The sequence below is a fragment of the Hypanus sabinus genome, chromosome X2 (genome assembly GCF_030144855.1).
Source record: "Hypanus sabinus isolate sHypSab1 chromosome X2, sHypSab1.hap1, whole genome shotgun sequence".
Taxonomy (NCBI): domain Eukaryota; kingdom Metazoa; phylum Chordata; class Chondrichthyes; order Myliobatiformes; family Dasyatidae; genus Hypanus; species Hypanus sabinus.
In genome coordinates this window covers 16,716,314-16,739,223 of record NC_082739.1, presented here as the reverse complement: position 1 = coordinate 16,739,223, position 22,910 = coordinate 16,716,314, and the positions used below count along the sequence as shown (strand labels likewise).

Genomic DNA, 22,910 nt, shown 5'->3' with positions numbered 1-22,910 from the left:
ACCGTACGGACCGGCATAGAAGGACCTGCAGATCCTCAGTATGTCTGTCTGCGAGGATGCAATTGAGCCGTCCTCTTCCTTAAGGTTGTGGATCACAGAGCTCCCCCTGTGCACCTTTTGGAAGAAGAATCACGAGCACATCTCATCCTGCTCCATGGTTTGGACCCTCGATCGGAAGATGATCTGGGAGGACTCGACGGCAAAGTGCTGGGCCTGCCGGCGCTTCACCTCCCGCAGTTCCTCCCTGACATCCACCCCCCTCGACTGCAGAAGGAGGAGTTGCTGCAACTCTGTCTGGAGTTCATGCAGTTCCCTCTGCCCCTGCCTTGCTCTCTGGATACCCTTGCGGATGAAGAACCTCTTGATGTTCTCCTTGGTGGCTTCCCACCAGTGAACCGGGGAATCAAAGAAGGCTTTCAAAGTTTTCCAACCTGTGTACTCCTTCTCTAGTTCCTCGATGTTCTCTGGGGTCAGCAGCTTGAAGTTCAGCTTCCACGTCTCCCTCCCTGCCTTCCGGTCCTCCTGTAGGTGGCAGGTGGCTCACAGCAGGCAGTGGTCAGAGAGGAACACCGGTATGACGTCGGTGGTTCTGACCGTGAGGGGCTCTGACAGGAAGAGGAAGTCGATCCGGGAACAGGCTGAGCCGTCCGGTCGTGTCCAGGTGGCTTGCGGCTCATCTCTACCTGTGGGGGCGCCAAAGGCGTCGCGCAGCTTGGCTGTCTTTACCATTTCCATCAGGAGATCATCCAGCCGCGTCAATGGTGCAGATGAAGTCTCCGGCCAGAACGACCAGCCGGGACGTCACCAGCAGCAGTGGGAGCTGCTCAAGGGCGGCCAGCCGCTCGCTCCGCACGGGGGGAGGCATACACGTTGATCAGCCGGAGCGGAGTGCCCCAATATTTGACATCTGCTACCAGGAGGCCCCCAGCAACCACCTCTTTGGCTTGGGTGATTGAGAAGTTGCCTCCCCGTAGCATAATCCCCAGCCTGGAAGCGTGACAGTCATTGCCCCCCGACCACACCGACAAACCCCGGGTCCACCAACGCGACCACCTCCGGTAGTTGTGGAGGTGTGGCAGTCCACACTCCTGGAGGAAGGTCATGTCAGCCTTTACCGAGTTCAAGTACTGGAGCGTGCTGATGCATTGCCTAGTATTCTACAGACTGCGCACATTAACTGATGCCAGTGCAATGTCCGCCATTAAGGTTCTTTATTTTTAACAGCACACTGTCCTTACCTTCGCAGTCCTGAGCCTTCATGCCCACAACCTCTGCGAAGTCCTTCACCTTCTGTGAGCTCAGGAACTGCAGGTTGTTCTCCCCCGGGTGTGGCAGTTCCTGTTCTGTGCCTGGAGGCTTAGCGTCTCCCAGGCCTGCTGCCCATTCAGGCTGCGAGGCACCATACGTGTCTCCACTCCCGGGTTCCCGGAGCTGGGGGTCCCTGGTGGTCTCCGCCTCCTGTGCTTGTCCTTGGGGGGTGGCCAGCAGACTTTCCCCACTCTGTTTCCTCCTCTCCGCCGGCTTTGTTCGCCGCTTTGCCTTCTGGGGCTGCTGCTGGTCTCCCCCAACTCCTTCCCCGTCTGAAGTGGACGGGTTGCTGCAGGCTGCATGGTCCCCTGCCTTTCTCTTCACGTGCTCCTTCAGTTCCACCCTCTGTCGTTTGGCCGGAGCTTATTTTGTTTGCCCACAATGCTCCAGCCTTCCTCCCCCTTGGCTCTCCCTTCCTCCATGGACCTCCTCCTTTTCCTGTGGAGGATGCTGGAGGGTCTGCAAGGGGGTGGGGCTCTCGGGATATCTGCGCCTTCTCCTCTGCTGGCGTCTTCCGTTGCTTCGGGCGCCACCTCTGCAAGGGCGGCAGGTACATCCAATCCTGCCGGGGCCCTTCCAGTGCCAGCACCTCCCCTGGTCGCCTGTGCATAGGTGCCGGCACGTTTCGGACGGGCCCTGTACAGGTGGTCGGTGCTTCTACAGAGATTGCAGGACTTGGCCTGCGTGCAGTCCTTGGGTGAGGTGGCCCTCCACCTTGCAGTTCTTGCAGACTGTAGCCCTGCACTGGGCTGCGACATGCCCCGCCTTGCCGCAGTTGAGGCACAGCCTGGGCTGCCCGGTGTAGACCAGATAGCCTCGGTTCCCTCCGATGGCGAAGACCGAGGACGAGTGGATGACACAGTCGTTGGAGTCAATCCTCAGCTTCACCTTCACCTGCCGTTTGCTTGTCCAGCACCCCAGGCTGTCCTTCACGTCCAGGCAAGCTCCTACGCTCTCCACATACCGAGCGAGGAATGTAAGGACATCGGCCACCGGCACGTACGGGTTGAACATGTGCACGGTGGTGGTCCGTTTTTGCTGGGCGGCAGCGAAGAGGGGCTGTGCTTGCAGCAGCGACAGTGGTGCCTCTCTCCCCTTCTCCTGGGATAGTTGGAGCAACTTCTGCCACCCTGCGGGTCATCGGAAGGTGACGTCGAAGAACCCAGCAAAGTCCCGGACACAGTAGATGTCGTCAATCGTAAATCCACAGCAGTCCATCAAGACCTTCTGGATGAAGGTCACTCTCGTGAATCCCTTGCCCTCTGGCGTGCACTGTCAGCCGGACAGTGTTCTTGATGCCCAGGCCTCGGGCCAATGCGCTGTTGTCTTCAGCCATCCTGTTCATCGCTGGAAAGGGGTGTTAGATTGGGAGCCAGTCAGCATTAGGATCCACCCCTGTGTCAGCACAAAACCTTCTCCGCCTTCCGATCTGATAAGAACAGATACTACACTTGATCTTAGCCAAAAGGCCGAGAAGCTGAGGGACGCACTCAAACTCGGTGCAGCCACCGCAAGGGCCCGGTGGGGAAGGACCACAGTCTAGGGACCTTCTCCCGTGGGAGTTGAGATGTGAGGGGTTGGGGGTATACCCCCTGAATGTAAATTTGAAAGAATAAAGTGTCACGTGGGTGGCAAAACATTAGAACTTTGAAAATGTGAAGACAGTAATGGTACCAACTGGAAAGAATTGAAAGTCTTTGAATGGTTATTGTATTTTTTTTAAACAAAATATACTTTATTCCAAAATAAATACACATTATCCAGTAAATTGGAATGTCTTGAAATCTATCAGCACAGGTGCACCACAAGGCTGTGTGATTAGTCCCCTGCTCTACACACTTTACACTTGTGACTGTGTGGTTAAGCACAGCCATATTCAAATTTGCTGATGACATCAGTGTCATTGGCCAAATCAAAGGTGATAAATCAGCATGTCGGAGAGAGATCGAAAATCTAGCAGAGTGGTGCCATAACAACAACCTCTTACTCAATGTCAATAAGACCAAGTAGCTGATTATTGACTTCAGGAGGAGGAAACCAGAGGTCCATGAGACAGTTCTCATTAGAGGATCGGAGATGGAGAGGGTTAGCAACTTCTAAGTTCGTGGGCATTATCATTTCAGAGGATTTGTCCTGGGCCCAGCACAAAGAAATCATAGCAGCACCTTTACTTCTTTAGGAGTTTGCAAACATTCAGCACGACATCTAAAACTTTGACGAACTTCAAAAGATATGTAGTGGAGAGTACATTGACTAGCTGCATCACAGCTTGGTATGGAAACATCAAGTCAAGTCAAGTCAGTTTTTATTGTCATTTTGACCATAACTGCTGGTACAGTACACAATAAAAACTAGACAACGTTTTTCAGGACCATGGTGCTACATGAAACAATACAAAAACTACACTGAACTACGCAAAACAACACAAAAAATTACACTAGACTACAGACCTATCCAAGGACTGCATAAAGTGCACAAAACAGTGCAGGCATTACAATAAATAATAAACAAGACAATAGGCACAGTAAAGGGCAGTAAGTTGGTGTCAGTCCAGTCTCTGGGTATTGAGGAGTCTGATGGCTTGGGGGGAAGAAACTGTTACATAGTCTGGTCGTAAGAGCCTAAATGCTTCGGTGCCTTTTCCCAGATGGCAGGAAGGAGAAGAGTTTGTATGAGGGGTATGTGGGGTCCTTCACAATGCTGGTTGCTTTGCAGATGCAGCGTGTGGTGTAAATGTCTGTAATGCCTGGAAGAGAGACCCCAATGATCTTCTCAGCTGACCTCACTATCCACTGCAGGGTCTTGCGATCTGAGATGGTGCAATTTCCAAACCAGGCAGCGACGCAGCTGCTCAGGATGCTCTTAATACAACCTCTGTAGGATGAGGGGGTGTGGGAGATGGACTTTCCTCAGCCTTCGCAGAAAGTGGAGACGCTGCTGGTATTCCTCATTAAACTGGGAACTTGGTATTAAGGTGAGTAAGATAGAGAAAGAAGTCTGTCATATGAAATAATTTAACAGACTAATAATGGTCCAGATCAGCACCAGCCTCTTAAGTGTAACTTAGATTTCTTACAAATGGCATACAGGAAAAATAGATCTGCTGAGGATGGCACTTCCATTGCACTGCATTCAGCTGTGGATCACCTCGAGAATAAAAATACACATACCAGGACGCTATTTATACACTATAGCTCAACCTTCAACATCATAACACCAAATAAAATCACCTCTAAATTATTGGACCTTGACCTTGGGGGTCTACACCTGCAACTTGATTCTAAATTTCCTGACCAGCAGAACTTAGTCAATTCAAATTGGTCATAACATTTCAACACTAGTTTTCCTGAGGGTTGTGTGCTCAATCCCCTGCTCTAATCCCTGTATACCATGACCACGTAACAGATACAGCACCAGCTGAATCTTTAAGTTTGCCAATGATACCACTGTTGTGGGCTATAACACAACAATCAGAGTACAGGAAAGAGATTGCAAACCTTTATGTTACAGCGTTGGAAGAACAAGCTTGCCCTAAATGTCAGCAAGACAAGAGTTGGTTGTAGATCCAAGGAATTGGCAGATGTTAAACACAACCTTGCCCTTATCAAAGGAGTTGCTACAGAGAGTTACAACTTCAAATTCCTTGGCATCTATATTACCACCAACTTCACTGACGCAGTGATCAAGAAAGCACAACAGTGTGTTTACGTCCATGAACACCTGAGAAGATTCCATTTGTCCAATAGGATTCTCTCAAACCTTTACAGTAATGCCATAGAAAGTAACCTGATAGGTTAAATCTCTCAGCCTGGTGCAGCAACTGCTCTGTTTTGGATTGGCAGAACTGGCAGAGAGTGGTAAATATAGCCCTCTCCATCACAAGCTTATTTATCACTTGCATCCTGTCCACCTAGACCAGGCGATCCCAAACGGGGTCCACAGACCATTCAGTTAATGGTAGGGGTCCATTTGATAAAAAAAAAAGTTGGGAACCCCTAATCTAGATGGTGTATTGCCCTTTGTCTCTTCTAACTTCTGGGAGAAGTAGATGACTTTAAAAGCCAGGACTTCCAGATTTAAGAACAAATTATTCTACACTGCCAGCAGACTTTTGTAGAAATCAATTCTTTCATGTGCTCTTTACAGTAGCGCTGCCACATTCACATACTCTTAATTCTACCTCTCTTAGTTATTCCATTATTGTCAAATTAGCATTAGCATTTACAATACAATCATTGCACTATTCTGCCATTTTGCACACACTATTGTATTTATTATTACCACACATACTATTTACTCTGTGAGCTTCACAGGAGCAAAGAATTTCATTGCATCCTAGTGTAATGCCCTGGGAAAGATTTCACTGCTAAAGTTATGGTTTCTTTGTAGCAGCAGTGTTTGGATTATGACTAGAAATAACAGGGCGGGGGCTTTGGAATGTGTGCCATCCAATAAGGGGAGTGTTGTTTCCTTCTTGTGTGTCCGAGAGGAGGTATTCACAGTCTTTTACTGACAAGAGATGAAGAGCGAAGGTGCAAGAGGAGAGAGCTGTTAGACCGCAGGACAGAGTGAACTTGAAGTGACGGTCCGGGAGTCGACAACGCTTGAAGGAAATCGATGGGGAATTAATGAATGGAAAACTGTGAGCTCCAACATGCACATTAGACTGTTTCATTAAACTGGACCCTTTTTGTTTTTGTTTTCTTTACTAACCCTATAGCTAAAATAAGAATCTTAAATGATTGAGCTTTATTTGTATATGGTGTACTGTCTGATATTTCGTGATACTGATTTGTAACAGGGAAATACATCATACAAAATCCACACAAACAAGATTTCACAAGCTTGGTGGGGCCAGAGACCATCTTCCCCTAGACTAACACCGCTGGCCGAACCTGAGGATTACAATTGTGGGGGCTCATCTGGGACTTGATTTTGATGGATGCTGTATGATTGCCCTGAGCATTGAACCAGTGGGTTGGGTGTTTTAAGTCTGTGCTGGAACGGATGCTGCCAGAGTGGAGCAGTGGTGTGCCTCCACGGGGTTACCAGTAACTAATGTGTGCATGTTGAGTGGGGTAGACATTCGTATTCTGGATGAATTGTTAATTCACCTGTTAAGTATTGTTAAAGTTCAGCAAAGTTGCGATTGTACCTCATTTTACTGCAGACTAGCGCTGATGTAATGGCAGTGGAGCTGCCCAGTCCTTTTGGTGCCCCAGGTGGGGGGGGGGGGGGAGGGCACGTGGACTGTCCATACTTTCAGGGAGGAGGACAGTGTAGAAGAGCGGGCCAAATCATGTCGAGTTTCCCATAGCTGGGGGCGGAGATTTCAAAGACAGGGCTCTATTGTTTCTGAGGAGTGGTCAGATTTGGAAAGTCTAATTAGTCCCCGTCTCCCAGTGAAGAGTCAGAGTTCTGAGTTCACATCAGCCCTTAACTCTGGCAAATAAGTGGCCCAGTGCACAGGCAGACGGTCCACACCAGAAGGTAAGATATTCTCTGGAATAATGCCCACCCCGAGGGGGAAGAGGAGTATGAGACTTGGCTGGAGCAGACCTCTCAGTTGTTAGATGAGTGGCAGTGTTCTGATGACGTAAAGCGACAGAGTTTGGTTGAGACTTTGAGGGGTGCTGACGTGGTGAGAGCCGTGAAGTCCCGGTGCCCCTTAGCCAATGCTGCCAATTACATGGGAGCACTGAGAAATGCATTTGGCATGACAGGGAGCCCAATGGAGCTCATTTCAGGGTTTCAGAACATGCATCAGGAGAAAGGGGAGAAGCTTTCTGCCTACATTTTTCATCTAGAGAGGCAGTTAAATTGCTTGCGGTGCAGAGGGGTCATTCCGGTGGTTGAGGTGGATCAGTTAAGACCAAATAGTAAAGGGCGCCCAGACCCAGGACCTGATCAATTTGGATCTCCGACTGTCTCATAAGAAAGACGCGTCTCCCTCTCTCTTTTGTCGAGCTGATCAGAGAGGTACGGGAGAAGGAGAACATGTCAGAGGCGCGGGAGGGCTCCGTCAGCAGGGTACAGTCCTCAGTAACAGCCCCTTGTGGTGAAGTGACCATGGCTAGCCCAACCTGGGGAGTGGTAAAGGAGATTGTGGCAAAGTTGAGAACTGAGATGTCCAGGTTGTTAACAGCAGGTTTGCCCCCCCCCCCCATATGATGGGACTGACAGAGAGACGGACCCCCTAAGGGAACAGACTACACAGAGGGCTGCCGGTGGCCAGGGTTCCATGAGAAGGGGGAGCAGCCAGTATCGTCTGTTATAACTGTGGTGAGGAGGGACACTTCAAGCGGGAGTGTGAGTGGCGGGAAGCCACTCGGACAGTGAGCCCCCAGGTACTTAAGCAGAGGGGTACATCAGGAAAATTAGAGGTGACCCAGTGAGGGAACAGCCTGGTGTCTCTGGGGGAACATACTCCCAGCAATATACCAAGGAACTCCCGAAAGTGAAAGACCCTATTCCTGAAGGCTTCGTGGGGCCATGCTTCAGTGTATCACTACAGATAGAGGGTATTTATGCTAAAGCAATATTCGACACAGGGTTGCAGGTCACGTTGCTGTACCATTCGTTTTACAACCGGTATCTGACGCATTTACCATTGACACCATGAGATCTGGTGATTATCCATACGATGGTTATCTGTCAGTGAAGCTGGAGTTTTTGGAGGCCGATGTGGGAGTGGCTGAGGTCCTTGATACATTAGTACTGGTTTGTCCGGACCCCATTGAGAATGGCGGTGTTTCAATTCTGGAGGGGACCAACACTCCTCTTGTGAGGAGGCTCATAGGGGCCTACAAGGAAAAGGCTGGAGAGAGCTTTCAGGGAACATTGTCCATGTACCTGGTGTTTCGGGCTGCTTTTGAGGAAGTGTGTGGCTGCATTGGGCCAGATACTGAATTCAGACAAAGCACTGTGCGGTTCGCCCAGTTAAAGCCAATCATGTTACAGGTCAAGGAAGTAGCAAGAGTGATGGGGACACCCAAATTTCCCGGAATGCCTTAGGGCGAGGCCCTCTTAGTGGAGGTTCTGGAAGACAACGAGGAGTCATCGGGATTTCCTACTGGGGTACTGGTGAGGCCCGAACCGCAGAAGCCCTCAGTTGTACAGGCGAGCAGGATGGCAGTGAATGTCAGGAACACTGCAAAGAGGGAGGTCACTTTCAAGCGGGGGATGCCCCTGGCACATCTGTTCCCGGTGATGGCAATGTCTAGCTGCCCAGTGAAACAAGCCAGGGAGAAACCTCTGTAAAGTGGAGCAACTTCGGGGACTCCCTGGTACCTGTGGTTTGGAAGAGGAGGTTGATAGAGAAGATGTTGAAGCTCTAAAGTGTCTCTTCCACTGTCAAGTTTGATGCAGGTTATTCCAAGAGCACTCGCCACACTATCCGGGTGACCAAGGACACCCTATCAGAGAGGTGTCACTGTGACTGGCCCCTGCAGAGGTGGAAGACACTCACCAGCATTTGTGTAAGTTGAAGGAAACTCAGATCATCACCGAGTCCCAAAGCCCCCAATTGTAGTGGCCAGAAAGAAGAATGGGATCGTACGGATGTGTGTGGACTACAGGACTCTGAACAGGCGTATCCTCCCTAACTAGTATACGGTCCCAAGAATCAAAGACATGCTGGCCTGTCTGAGTGGTGCTAAGTGGTTTAGTGTGCTGGACTTGAGGAGTGTATATTACCAGATCCCCATGAGTGAGGCTGACAAAAAGAAGACAGTATTTATATGTCCATTGTGATTCTTCCAGTTCGAAACGATACCCCAGAGCATATCGGGAGCCCCTGCGACCTTCCAGCAGGTCATGGAGAAAATGGTGGAGGATGTAAACTTGCTTGAGGTACTGGTGTATCTGGCTGACCTCATAGTGTTTGGATCCACCTTGGAAGAACACAAAGCGAGGCTACGTAAGGTGCTCGGCCACCTGAAAGCTGAAGGGCTAAAACTTTCCCTGGACAAGCGCCAGTTCTGCAAGATGTCTGTTAGCTACGTTTGGCACATAGTCTCATGGTGTGGAGTAGCTACTGAACCGTCTAAGATAGAGGCAGTGACCACCTGGCCAAGGGCCCAGACTGTGAGCGCTTTGCGCTCGTTCCTCGGGTTCCATGGCTACTATCGGAGGTTCGTGAAGGGCTACATGAAAGTAAGTCGACCATTGAAACAGCTTCTGTGTGGTTACCCTCCCTTGGGGAAGAAAGGGAGGAGGGTAAAGAGTATCTTAGTTCTTCGGAGCCTTTTGGACCAAGGTGGGATGTGAAATGTGAAGAGGCCTTAGAGTTGCTGAAGGAGATGCTGACCCAGGCACCTGTGCTGGCTTTTGCTGTATGTACTGCATACAAATGCCAACAGAGAGGGGTTAGGGGGTGTCCTGTATCAGGATCAGAGCACCAGGTTTAGACCTGTTGCGTTTGTCAGCTGGAGTCTGTCACTCTCTTAGAAAAATTATCCCACTGACAAGTTGGAGTTTCTGGCGTTGAAATGGGCTGTGGTGGATAAGCTGAGTGACTACCCCTATGGTGCCAAGTTTGAGGTGAGGACGGACAACAATCCCCTAACTTATATCCTGACCTCGACAAAATTGGATGCCACAGGCCATCGGTGGTTGGCAGCATTATCTGCGTATGATTTCAGCCTGAAGTACTGGCCAGGAAGCAGCAACATTGATGCTGATGCTTTGTCCTGACATGCACATGAAGGGCTGGACAGGGACGAAGAGTGGGAAAGCATTCCTGCCCTGGGGGTGAAAGCCATGTGTCAGTTGCCATCATGGTGCAGGCGGACGGAGAACAAGTGCAGGATCGAGCAGTGGATCGAATGGAAGCTTCTGATGATACCATTCCGCAAGTTTACTGTAACCTGACTGCTCTGAAGACAAATCAGTTACCAGAGAATGAAGCGAGTGGGGAGAAAGGGAGAGTGAAGGGAGTGGGGAGTGAGCGAGAGCGAAAGGGGTGGGGAAGAGAGCAAGAGCGAGGGGGGAGAGCGTGAGGGGGAGAGAGCGAGGAGGGGGAAGAGAGCAAGGAGGTGCAGCGTGGGTGGGGGAGAGGGGGGAGGGGGCGGAAGACAGGGGGAGACAGAGGGGGAGAGTGAGGTGGAAAGTGGGGAGAAGGGGTAAGAGGGGGGGAGGGGGGAGAGCGGGGGTGAGAAAGAAAGAAAGAGGGGAGAGGGGAGGGAGAGGGAGGCAGAGTGGGTTAGAGGTGGGTTAGAGGGGGTTGGAGAGAGTGCAGGGAGTGAGAGAGGGGTAAAGGGGGAGTGTGGGGGGTGAAAAACTGGTAAAAAGTTGACCTTTACGCTGTAATTTTTTTTGTGCCAAGCAATTTGTCTGAAATGTTACATCCTATTTTTTTGGTAAATTTTACATTCTTATATTTAAACATTGAGTCTCTTAGGTTTTTGGAGGAACATCAATGGAAGCATTAATGAAAACCGAACTATAAGGTAAAACACTTGATGTTCATACTTTTGATTTTACTGCCTTTTAGTGGACAAGATGTAAAACACAGGTACAAGAAACTGACAGAGGGCATGCAACAAAATACAAACCCAGGTGAATAAATTCTCAGAACAATGGTGCATTCACTTGTTTGGAATTCAACTGTTACCCCATGAAATTTCTGGTTTCCAGAAACATTTTAGCATATAAACTGAAAGCGATCAGAATACAACAGTATATGATCTTTTTATGTCTCTCAGTTCTTACACTGGGAAACCTACCCGCTGGGCCCCATTCAATTAAAGGAGACATCAGCTGCTAGACAGAGCACAGATTTTTATAATATTTACTTCATAAGAAATAGATAGGATAGATAGTCAAAATCTTTTTCCACATGATAAGAATACCAATAACAAGTTGTCATGGTTTAAAGTGAGAAGAAGCAGTATTAGCAAAAAATATTATTTTTACATTGAATCTGGCTGGTATCTAGAACATTTTGTCAGAGGTGGTGATGGAATCAGATACAATTACTATGCTTAAGAATCATTTTGACAGACATTTGATAGGGAAGTCATAGAAAGAATTAGCCCTAACCCAGGCAACCAGAATCAGTAGAATACATGGAAAAAAGGTTGGCATAGATATAATAGAGCAATAGAGGTGTGGAGCAGTTAAAATAGAAAGCAACAAATAGTGGACTGAAAATGTTATAATTGAATGCATGCAGCATAAGAAATAAAATGGACGATCTTGAAATTCAGCTACAGATTGGCAAGTATGACGTTGTGGCCATCTCTGAAACTTGGCTAAAGGATGGCTGCCATTGGGAGCTGAACATCCAAAGATATGCAGTGCATCGGAAAGATAGGTTAGTAGGCAGAGGGTGTGGTGTGACCCTGTGTACAAGAAATAATATTAAGTCATTATTAAGAGATGACATAGGATCGGAAAGTGTAGAGTCTGTATGGGTTGAGTTAAGAAATGGCAAGGGTAAAAGGACCCTTATGACAGTTGTATACAGGCTTCCAAATAGCAGCCGGGATGTGGATTACAAATTACAGCAGGAGATAGAAAAGGCATGTCAGAAGGGCAGTATCATGATAATCGTTGGGGAGTTTAACATGAAAGTGGTTTGGGAAACCAGGCCAGTACTGGACCTCAAGAGAAAGAATTTGTAGAGTGTCCAAGTGATAGCTTTTTAGAACAGCGTGTTGTTAAGTCCACTTGCGGATCAGCTATGCTGGCTTGGGTGTTGTGCGATGATCCAGAGGTGATAAGACAGCTTAAGGTTAAGGAACTCTTAGGGAACAGTGAACACAGTATGGTCAAGTTCACTTTGAAATTTGAGAAGGAGAAAGTAAATTACAATGCGTCAGTATTTCAGTGGAATAAAGGAAATTACAATCGCATGAGAGGGGAACTGGCTGAAGTTGACTGGAAAGAGACACCAACAGGAAGCACAGCAGAGCAGCAATAGCTGGAGTTTAGCAAAAAATGAGGGAAGTGCAATATATTCCAAATAAGAAGACATTTTCGAATGGAAGAAAGACACTATCATGGCTGATGAGTGAAGTCAGAGCCAAAGTACAAGCAAAAGAGAGGGCATACAAGGAAACCAAAGCCAGTGGGAAGATAGAGGATTAGAAGCTTATAAAAACTTGCAGAAGGAAACTAAGAAGGTCATTAGGAAGGAAAAGATGAAATCTGAAAGGAAGCTGGCGACTAATATCAAAGAAGATATTAAAAGCTTTTTTAAGTATATAAAGGGTAAAAGAGAGTTGAGAGTAGATATAGGGCCAAAAGAAAATAACACTGGAGATATTATAATGAGAGATGCAGAGATGAGAGGGGAACTGAATGCGTATTTTGCATCAGTCTTCACAGTGGAAGATGTCTGCAGAATACCGGACATTCAAGAGTGTCAGGGAAGTGAAGTATGTGCAGTGAAAATTACGACTGAGAAGGTGCTCAGGAAGATTAATGGTCTGAAGGTGGGTAAATCTCCTGAACCTGATGGAATGTACCCTCCGGTCCTGAAGGAAGTAGCTGGAGAGATTGCAGAGGCATTAAAAATGATCTTTCAAGAATTGATAGATTCTGACACTGTACCTCATGACTGGAAAATTCCAAATGTTACTCCGCTATTTAAGAAAGGTGGGAGGCAGCAACAAGGAAACTATAGACCAGTCAGCCTGACTTCAGTGGTTGGGAAGTTGTTGGAATCAATTGTTAGGGATGTGATTACAGAGTACCTGGAGGCACATGACGAGATAGGCCAAAGCCAACACGGTTCTCTGAAAGGAAAATCCTGCCTGATTAACCTACTGTCATTTTTTGAGGAAATTACAAGCAGGGTAAACAAAGGAGATGCAGCAGATGTGGTGTACTTGAATTTTCAGCAGGTCTTAGACAAGGTGCAGCACATGAGGCTGCTTAGCAAGATAAGATCGCATGGAATTACAGAGACATTACTAGCATGGGTGGAGCATTGGCTGATCAGCAGAAAACAGAGAGTGCGAATAAAAGGATCCTATTCTGGCTGGCTACCGGTTACCAATGGAGTTCCACAGGGGTCGGTGTTGGGGCCGCTGTTTTTTATGATGTATGTCAATGATTTAGACTACGGTATTAGGGCAAATGTATCAATCAGCTAAATTTGCCGATGATACAAAGATAGGTGGAGGAGTGGGTAGTGTTGAGGAAACAGAGAGCCTGCAGAGAGACTTAGATAGTTTAGGAGAATGGGCAAAGAAGTGGCAAATTAAATGCAATGTTGGAAAGTGTATGGTCATGCATTTTGGTGGAAGAAATAAACTGGCAGACTACTATTTACATGGGGAGAGAATTCAAAACGCAGAGATGCAAAGGGACTTGGGAGTCCTTGTGCAGGATACCCTCAAGGTTACCCTCCAGGTTGAGTCGGTGGTGAAGAAGGCAAATGCATTGTTGACATTCATTTCTTGAAGTATAGAATATAAGTGCAGGGATGTGATGTTGAGGCTCTGTAAGGCACTCGTGAGACCACACTGGAGTATTGTGTGCAGTTTTGGGCTCTTTATTTTAGAAAGGATATACTGACATTGGAGAGGGTTCAGAGAAGATTCACAAGAATGATTCCAGGAATGAAAGGTTTAATGTTGAGGACCATAGCTCTTGGGCTGTATTCTCAGGCGTTCAGGAGAAGGGGGGGGGGGGGATCTCATAGAAACATTCTGAATGTTAAAAGGCCTGAACAGATTAGATATGGCAAAGTTAGTTTTCACGGTAGGGAAGTCCAGGACAAGAAGGCGTGACTTCAGAATTTAAGGACGATAATTTAGAACAGAGATAAGGAAAAATTACTTTAGTCATAGGGTGATTAATCTGTGAAATTTGTTGCCACGAGCCAAGTCATTGGGTGCATTTAAGGCAGAGATAGATAGGTTCTTGATTAGCCAAGGCATCAAAGGGTATGGGGAGAAAGCAGGGGAGTGGGGATGACTGGAAGAATTGGATCAGCCCATGACTGAACGATGGAGCAGACTCGATGGGCCAAATGGCCTATTTCTGCCTATATCTTATGGTCTTATAATGGGCCAAAAGGTTATTATAGTAAAACTTATTAAAGTAATCTCTATTCCTCAGAGTTAGGTTCAATGATTTTCATTATTTAGTTTGTGCACTTTATTGTGTTAAATGTAAGGAAGGATTTTTTTTTCATTTTGAACTAACCCCTCCTTTAAGATATCTGAGAATGATATCTTGACAACACAGGTTGCCCATAATGTAGGAGCCCTACGGTGCCTTTCACCACATTAAAGTCCTGGAAGGTGGGTTCCAGTATAAGACTAGAACAAATAGCCTAGCTCAGGGTCAGATGACCTGTGATTTTAGAGCACTATCTGCCCACATAAGTCAGTTGCTGAAACTACATGTCTCTTTTGCAGTAACCAGAATCTGAGGCCCAAAGCTTTTTGTTATCCTTGATAGTGATGGATATTTTTAACCTTCAATGGAATCTGTAGTGTTACAATTCATAAGACTGTAAAATCCTACTCATCAGTCAGTCAGGGACAAGTCTTCCAAACCTTTTCAACTAAAAGGTATTCATCCTGAGGGAAGACTGTTTATCTTCCATGTCTAACCCTTACCTTATCATTATGTACTTTCTTTATATTGCAACTCCTAATTTTTTGACAATTTAGAAAGAGAATAGGAAGAAAATATGCTAGTGATCAAAAATTCTGCTTCTCCAATTAAGAGATAAGGAACTAATTTACTATTTCAGTTAAATCTCAATTATAAAGAAATATATTCTCTTAAGAATGTAACATCCCAATATACTAACACTCTAACAAATTCTAGTCCTAAGTTACCAAGACTCTTTATAGTAGATGGTAATATCCACACTATTCAAACATTGCCTTTGTATGATAAATTGTACCATCAAAATTTGTTCTGCTTTCCAAAGAAATTATTTCTCTGAGTTACAACAATGTCCAGATGTCAATGACCTACTAGCATATACACATATTTCACAATAACCAAGCTTGAACGATTTTTGAGCCAAAGCTCACCTTTCCTCTCGAATGTGTGGAGTCAGGAACCGAGAAGAATCATCATCATGGCTGCTTTGTTGACTGCTTTGCTGGCTGCTGAAGATTGAAAAAGAACGATGAATCACAAATAGTAGGAGCAGCAAGACTTAGTATTAATGTCTCTTGTTTAATTAAAATTATTTCAACTCTGAATATGTGGCACCAGGAATTACTGCCCTAACCCCTCGGTCATCTTCCGCTTAACACACTTCAACAAAATAAACAGTAATTTTCTTTCCTGATGTTTAAACATTAAATTGGTTGCCAGAACAAGAGTACTTAGTTAATTGACGTGGAATTACAAAATGCTGGGCATAGCACAAGCTATTTCTATTTGATTTTTTTAAACACTGATTGGCGAGATAAACTAGGCATAGCCACTTCTCTGATTTACAGCCTAATGTAGAATGCCTAGTAGCCTTGTTGTCAAATTAGAACAAAGTCAAGAACATGAAAATAAAATCCTGTCTATTTGATTTCCACTCCAAGAGATGTAAAAACATCTGTGAAGAGGGAAAACAACTAGTTAAACAACAACTAGTTTTGAGATACAAGGAAAAGTTGAATAGGTTAGGACTTTATTCCCAAGAACATAGAAGAGTGAAGGGAGATTTGATAGAGGTATACAAAATTATGAGAGGTACAGATAGGGTAACTGCAAGCAGGCTTTTTCCACTGAGGTTGGATGAGCTACAACAAGAGGTCATGGGTTAAGAGCAAAAGGTGAAATGTTGAAGGGGAACATGAGGGGGAACTTCTTCACACCATCAGGAAGGAGACTCCAATGCATAAAAAAAACAGTTTCTATTCTGTACCTTACCACAGTATTTAATTTATGCACTTCAGTTCAGTATTTATGCATGATTCATCAGTAGATTTTATCCTTACATTCATAAGTTCTTGTGTGTTATGTGTACTACTGTTATTTACACTCAGGTTTGGAGAAATGTTGTCTCGTTTCTATATACATTATATACGTGTCTATAGTTAAATGACAATAAACTTGACTTGACTCAGAGGGTGGTGAGAGTGTGGGAAAAGCTGCCAGTGCAAGTGGTGGATGTGAGTTCAATTTCAACATTTAAGAGAAATTTGGGTAGGTACATGGATGGGAGTAGTATGGAGGGCTATGGTCCATATTCAGGTCAATGGGACTAGACCAGGGGTGGGCAAACTTTTTGACTTGTGGGCCACAAAGGGTTCTAAAATTTGACAGGGGGGCCGGACCAGGAGCAGATGGACGGAGTGTTTTGGTAATACACCTCATAAGAGAAAATAAAATATCATGGGATATGTAGAAAACATGTGCTTTAATTTCAATTGAAAATGAACAAATGCATTACAACAAAATATCTGTCTTTGAAGTCCCATGGTATTTAGCTATTTATTGAAATGACTTTTAAAGCACTGAAAATTAAATGAATAAAATACAGCTTTTTTTAATAGTAACAGTTATTATTTTAAAGCACTGAAAATTCTGTTATCCTTCAAGATATTATCATCATCACTCTCCTCCTGACAGTCTTTATTTCAAAAACGGTAGGAGATGCAGGTCTACTTGTCCTGCTCCTTCTTATTCAATTGTCCCCTGTGCCAAAACTCAACAACAACCAGCACAATGACAGAACAGTGACAGCGCGCCAGTATGCGGAGCGTGTTATTTGATCTGGAGCACATTTTTTATTTTGAGAACGTACGTGCACCTGCGCACTACTCATGTCCATCACTTAACAGAAATGACATGTAACATGTAAGGCTTATTGAAAAAAATATTTTCAAATGCATTTTTTACATAACACAACGAAGAAACTTATTTTTAATTTCAGTAGGAACAGTGTTGTTGGTCTCCCTTTTTAGCCAGTGCATCAAAGTCTGGATTTAGTTTTGTTGTGGCAATTCTCAGGATGGATCTGAGGTGTTGGTCAGTTAACTTGGATCTGTGGCTGGCTTTGTTGACGTTCATGGCGCTGAACGCCTGTTCACACAAATAGGTCGAGCCGAACAAAAAGTAAAGCACAAATGTGGAGTAATACGCTGCACCTCAACAAAGGTCAATGTATAGCGGTGTGCTACATGCAGCGCTAAAATTACGACACGGAGTCGGTAACTACAGTCGAAGAAAAAAAACTTTATTCGAAATCCCCAGCCTCACTTTTAAGCCTCCCTCAACCTGCCCCCCGTGGCGCAGAGGCTCCAAAGCTCTGTGCTCGCAAATCCCTGCCGGCTATCTCCCTTAGCCGGAACGCTGGCTAATTGTGAGCCGGTTCGGATGTGCCAGGAAATGGGTCGCCACAAATGTATTTAGAGTGCGTCATCTATTGGGAAAACACCAGAATTGCGGGGAAAAAACGTTAACGAGGTTTATTAATATAATTTCATCAAGTTCTGCGGGCCGGATTAAAAAGCTTAAAAAGATTAAAAAGCCCCCGGGCCGTAGTTTGCCCATGCCTGGATTAGGCAGATTAATCTTCGGCACAGATTAAATGGGTCAAAGGGCCTGATTCTGTGCTGTAGTGTTCTATGACTCTGTACCACTAACTGTATGTCAGATTACTAACAAGCAGAAGCAAAAAACAGAAAATGTTATGGTCAGGCAGCGTCCATGGGAAAGAGAAACAGAGTCAATGTTTTCACCAAAATAACTCTTCATCAAAACGCAGGGTCTTAATTGTCACATTTCAGAACAGTTAATTCAATACACATCAAATTAAACAGAGGAAAAATTCAGTCTGTGGAAAAAAGAAATCTGGACACATTCAGTAGGCCAAGCAGTATCTGTGAAAGAAGTAAGAGTTTGACCTGAAATGTTGACTGTTTCTTCTTCTGTAGATGTCGCTTGACCTACTGAGCGTTTCAGACATTTTTCTGGTTTTATTTCTGATTTCTATTAGTGACAGTTTATTTTGATTTTAAATTCAGAAGGCAGAGTCCCTTAATTCAAATTGCGTCTATTTGATTAAAAAAAAACAAATGCAGTTCACTTTTTGCTTTACTGTCATGTCTACTGAAAAGACAGATATAGAAAAAAAATTAGAAACTTGAGTATCTGAACCTACCTAGACATTTGCCTTAAAATATGCAATAATATCACTCCGAATGAACAATCTGAATCATTATTCAGCTTTGCACAGTTTTGGATTAATGATTTAGCCTGCAAATCTTGCTTCATTACACACTCTGTAAACGCAATGTAAATTTCACGGCACAAAAAGTCACGTATGGGGAATGGCCACAGGATGGCAGCATTGTCCAGAAAACAGTTATCCATAAATGATAAACAGGAAAATAAAATCGGTTCGGAAATCTGTCCTGCTATGAAGTTAAAACACAAACTGATGATAATCAATCTGAAACTGATTCTTCATTAAAATAAAACTAAATACAATGATTCTTACCTGGATAAAGCAATGAAGCTGATACGCCTAGGGCAATCCAAATAAAATACTCAAATTTTCTGCATGTTCACCTGACTCAAAACTGTCAAATAAGGTTGTACCTACAGGATTCAATCAGGGAGCCTGAATCAAACTTGATTTCAAGTCCAACAATGACTGATGGCAATGCTATTGCTTTGAAGCAAAGCCAGTTCTGCTCCAGTAACACATTTTCTGTACTCTACCCAAACACAATTCGGAACAAGAAGAAATAAATTGTTGAATATTATATTCTCCTTTGTACAAGAATCTGGCTTTGTAACAACATAATAATATTTATTTCAGTGATCAGTATCTCAGTGATCAACACATTTCAGATCCAAATAATTCAACGCATTTTAATTATACTCAACAACTTTAACAACCATCCTTTTATTCTAAACTTTCCAAACTTTAACCATTTTTGTTGGCAGCAAATGATTTTTAGAAAACTGTATTCCATATGACGAAGGTACTCCCACAGTTCTGCATGATAAGCAGTTCCAGAGTTTGATGCAGCTTTGAAGAAAGTACAGATACAGTATATGTAAAAACCAGAATGGTGAGCAATTTGACAGGGAACTTAAAGAATAACATCATTACCTGTTACCTCCTGCCCTTTCCCTCAGTATGATCTAAGTCATGAGCTTGAAGTGCTGTCAGAGAAGGCTTGTTGAGTCACTACTATACATGCATGCTTCATTATTCTATTCTCAACTCTGTGCAAAGTGATGGAAGCCGTTGTGGTTAGTTCAAAAAAGTTCAAAGTAAATTTATTATCAAAGTACATACACATCACCATATACAACCCTGAGGTGCATTTTCCAGCGTGCATACACAGTAAATCTAAGAAATACAATAGAATTAATGAAAGACTGCACCCAACAGGATGGATAACCAAACCAATGTGCAAATAAAAAAGAGAAAATAATACTAATGATAATAAATATACAATAAATATCGAGAACATGAGATGAAGCATTCTTGGAAGTGGATCCATAGGTTGTAAAAACATTTCAGTGAAGTTATCCCTACTGGTTCAAGGGCCTGATGGTTGAGGGGTAATAATTGTTCCTAAACCTGGTTATGTGGGTCCTGAGGCTCCTCCAACTTCTTCCTGATGGCAGCAGCAAGAAGAGAGCATGGCCTGAGCGGTGGGGGTCCTTGAGAATGAATGCTGCTTTCCTGAGTCTGTATCAACACGTACAAACAAGCTGGATGAACTCAGCAGGTCGGGCAGGACTCTCTGCACCTCGAAGGACTGGCCCATGGACTTCCGGTTTCCTTCTCCTAAAGTCAATAATGAGCTCCTTGGTCTTGGTGACATTGAGTGCTTTGTTGTTGTTGTGGCACCACTTAGCCAGATGTTTTATCACCTTCCTATATGTTAATTTGTCACTTTTTAAAAAATTCAGCCTACGACAGTGGTGTCATCAGCAAACTTGAATATGGCATTGGATCTGTGCTTAGCCTCACAGTGATAAGTATAAAGCGAGTAGAGCAGGGGGCTAAGCGCAGAGCCTCGTGGTGCACCTGTGTTGATGGAGATTGTAGAGGAGATGTTATTGCCAATCCAAACTGATTGGGGTCTGTAAGTGAGGAAATTTAGGATCCAGTTGCATAAGGAGGTATTGAAACCTAGGACTTGAAGCTTATTGATTGATTTTGAGGGGACGATAGTATTGAGTGCCGAGCAGCAGTCGATAAACAGCATCCTGTTGTATGCTTCCTCGCTGTCCAGATGTTTCAGGGTTGAGTGAAGAGCTAATGAAATGGCATCTGCTGTGAACCTGTTGTGACAGTAGGCATATTGGAGTGAATCCACCTTGCTTCTCAGACAGGAGTCGAATTCACCAACCTCTCAAAACACTTCATCATGGAGGATGTAATTTCTACTGGATGATAGTCAGTGAGGTAGGTTACCAAATTTTGCTTAGGCACTGGTATAATTGAATCCTGGTTGAAGCAGGTGGGTACCTCAGATTGCTGAAGCGAGAGGTTGAAAATATTAGTGAACAGCCAGTTGATCAGCACAGGTCTTTAGTATTTGGCCAGGTACCGAGTCTGGGCTGAATGTTTTCATGCAGTTAATGAAGTTGTTCATATCTGCATGTAGCAAGCCTCAGGGAACTTTCTAGATTGGTGTGACAGATGGCTTGACTCAAGCAATACAACTAACTGAAACAATGAGTCTAGCCAACAAACTCTGACATTTCTGACAGTATCAAAACCAATTCCCCTGCGATATTTCCATTTGTTTCACTAAATTGTGGTAGACAATTTTACAGATAATGAGAGATGACAAATGGATTGACATCTAAACTGCATACCAATCAGTCACTACCTGTAATGCTGGCACACGTGGCATTCATTTATAAATGCACTACTATAGTTTGTAAAGACTTTTGAGACAAAATCTTTCACCTAGGGAATAGTTGTGAAAGTGCTCAGAAAAAAAGTTCATTCAAGTTCTTCCTACCTTACTTCTTGCAAGATCTGACAACTTCATTGCTGCCACTACAATGCTACACTGATCCATTCCATCTTTCACATCCAGATTTCCAAAATGTCCTCCTTTTATCATAATCAAGAAACTTTCCTCATTGAGAATCATTAATCCAACCTATTTTTTATTGTTTATCTCTTTTAGGTTCAGTGTCAATTTCCAGATGAAATATTAAACAGAGGCCTGTTCATTTGGAAACTTACAACAAAGAACAGAGTTTTTCCATAATGAACTAGCCAACAGTTATCACTCACCCAAAGTAAAATACTCACTATTTAAATTGATGCTTGTGGGTTCTTTATGAGTAAAAATAAAGCTGTTGGATTTCCCTTTGTGAACACGGCTTAGGGGCTGGAAGTGGGGTCATTTTGTAGTCAGTGTGCATTACAGGTTATCAAATTATTTTACCACAGTTCTCTTCTCACAAGCTTTGCAAGCACAAAATAAAAACAAAATAAAAACTGTAAGTACTCAGCATGTTAAGCAACATCTGCAGAGGGAGAAGCACAGCTAATGTTTCAGGGCAACGATCTTTGTTCAGAATCTTGGTGTTTTAATTCAAATTCACATCTACAATACTTGTTTTTACTTAGGAAGTACCTGTTACAGCACAGTCACTGCACAAGCTGGCAGCTGTAGATGTCTTACTCTAGGAAGTTCTAGGAATCAGATGTACAGGTTAAGATGATTGAGGCAAGATAAACAGATAATTAAATATCCAAGGGTATCAAGTAATATGGAAAGATAGGCAGGAAGGCAAAGGATGTGGGATGGCGCTGTTAATTAAGGATGAGATCAGGGTGATTGTGAGAGACGATATAAGATCTACAGACCAGAATATTGAGTCCATCTGGGTAGAGGTTAAGAATAGTAAAGGGAAAAAAATCACTGGTGGGAGTTGTCTATAGACCACCTAATAAAATTATTGCAGTGGTAGAGGCAATTAACCAAGAAATAACTGAGACTTGTAAGAATGGAACAGCAGTTGTCATGGGGGATTTTAACTTCTACATAGAAACAGAGAAAACCTACAGCACAATACAGACCCTTTGGCCCACAAAGTTATGCTGAATATGTCTCTACCTCAGAGATTACTAGGCTTACCTATAGCCCTCTATTTTACTAAGCTCCATGTACCTATCTAAAAGCCTCTTAAAAGACCCTATCATATCTGCCTTCACCACCGTTGCTGGCAGCCCATTCCATGCACTCACCACTCTCTGAGTAAAAAACTTACCCCTGACATCTCCTCTGTACCTACTCCCCAGCACCTTAAACCTGTGTCCTCTTGGGGCAACCATTTCAGCCCTGGGAAAAAGCCTCACGTAGATTGGGTGAATCAGGATGGTCAAGGAAGTCTTGAGGAGGACTTCATAGAACGCATCCGTGATGGCTTTGTTGAGCAGCATGTTAGTGAACCTACAAGGGAAAATGCTATCTTAGATTTAGTCCTGTGCAATTTGACAGGTAAGATTAACGATCTTGTAGTCAGGGATCCTCTTGGAAAGAGTGATCATAGTATGATTGAATTTCGTATACAGATGGGGGATGAAATAATTAGATCTAAGGAAATAAAAGATAGTATCAAATTAAAAGCTCGTGTACAAAGTTGCAAAGAGTAGTGGGACACTGGAGGATTGGGAAAACTTTAAAAAGAAA

At 44.3% G+C, this 22,910-nt stretch overlaps 1 protein-coding gene and 1 pseudogene across 19 annotated transcripts in view; both read right to left on the bottom strand.

Moving 5' to 3' along the window:
- LOC132385195 (protein Aster-B-like) overlaps positions 1-22,910 on the bottom strand; it is a 406,923-nt gene that overhangs the window by 296,849 nt on the left and 87,164 nt on the right. For 15 of the 19 annotated variants that reach the window (XM_059957077.1, XM_059957080.1, XM_059957083.1 and 12 more), the window contains one exon: positions 15,312-15,389. In XM_059957077.1, the coding sequence (XP_059813060.1) occupies positions 15,312-15,389 (78 nt within the window). Of the gene's footprint in view, positions 1-15,311; positions 15,390-21,224; positions 21,240-22,910 lie in introns of those variants that run through there. The other 4 variants (XM_059957079.1, XM_059957082.1, XM_059957076.1 and 1 more) reach the window with 2 other exon arrangements.
- On the bottom strand, positions 2,661-2,789 carry LOC132385323 (U2 spliceosomal RNA; annotated as a pseudogene).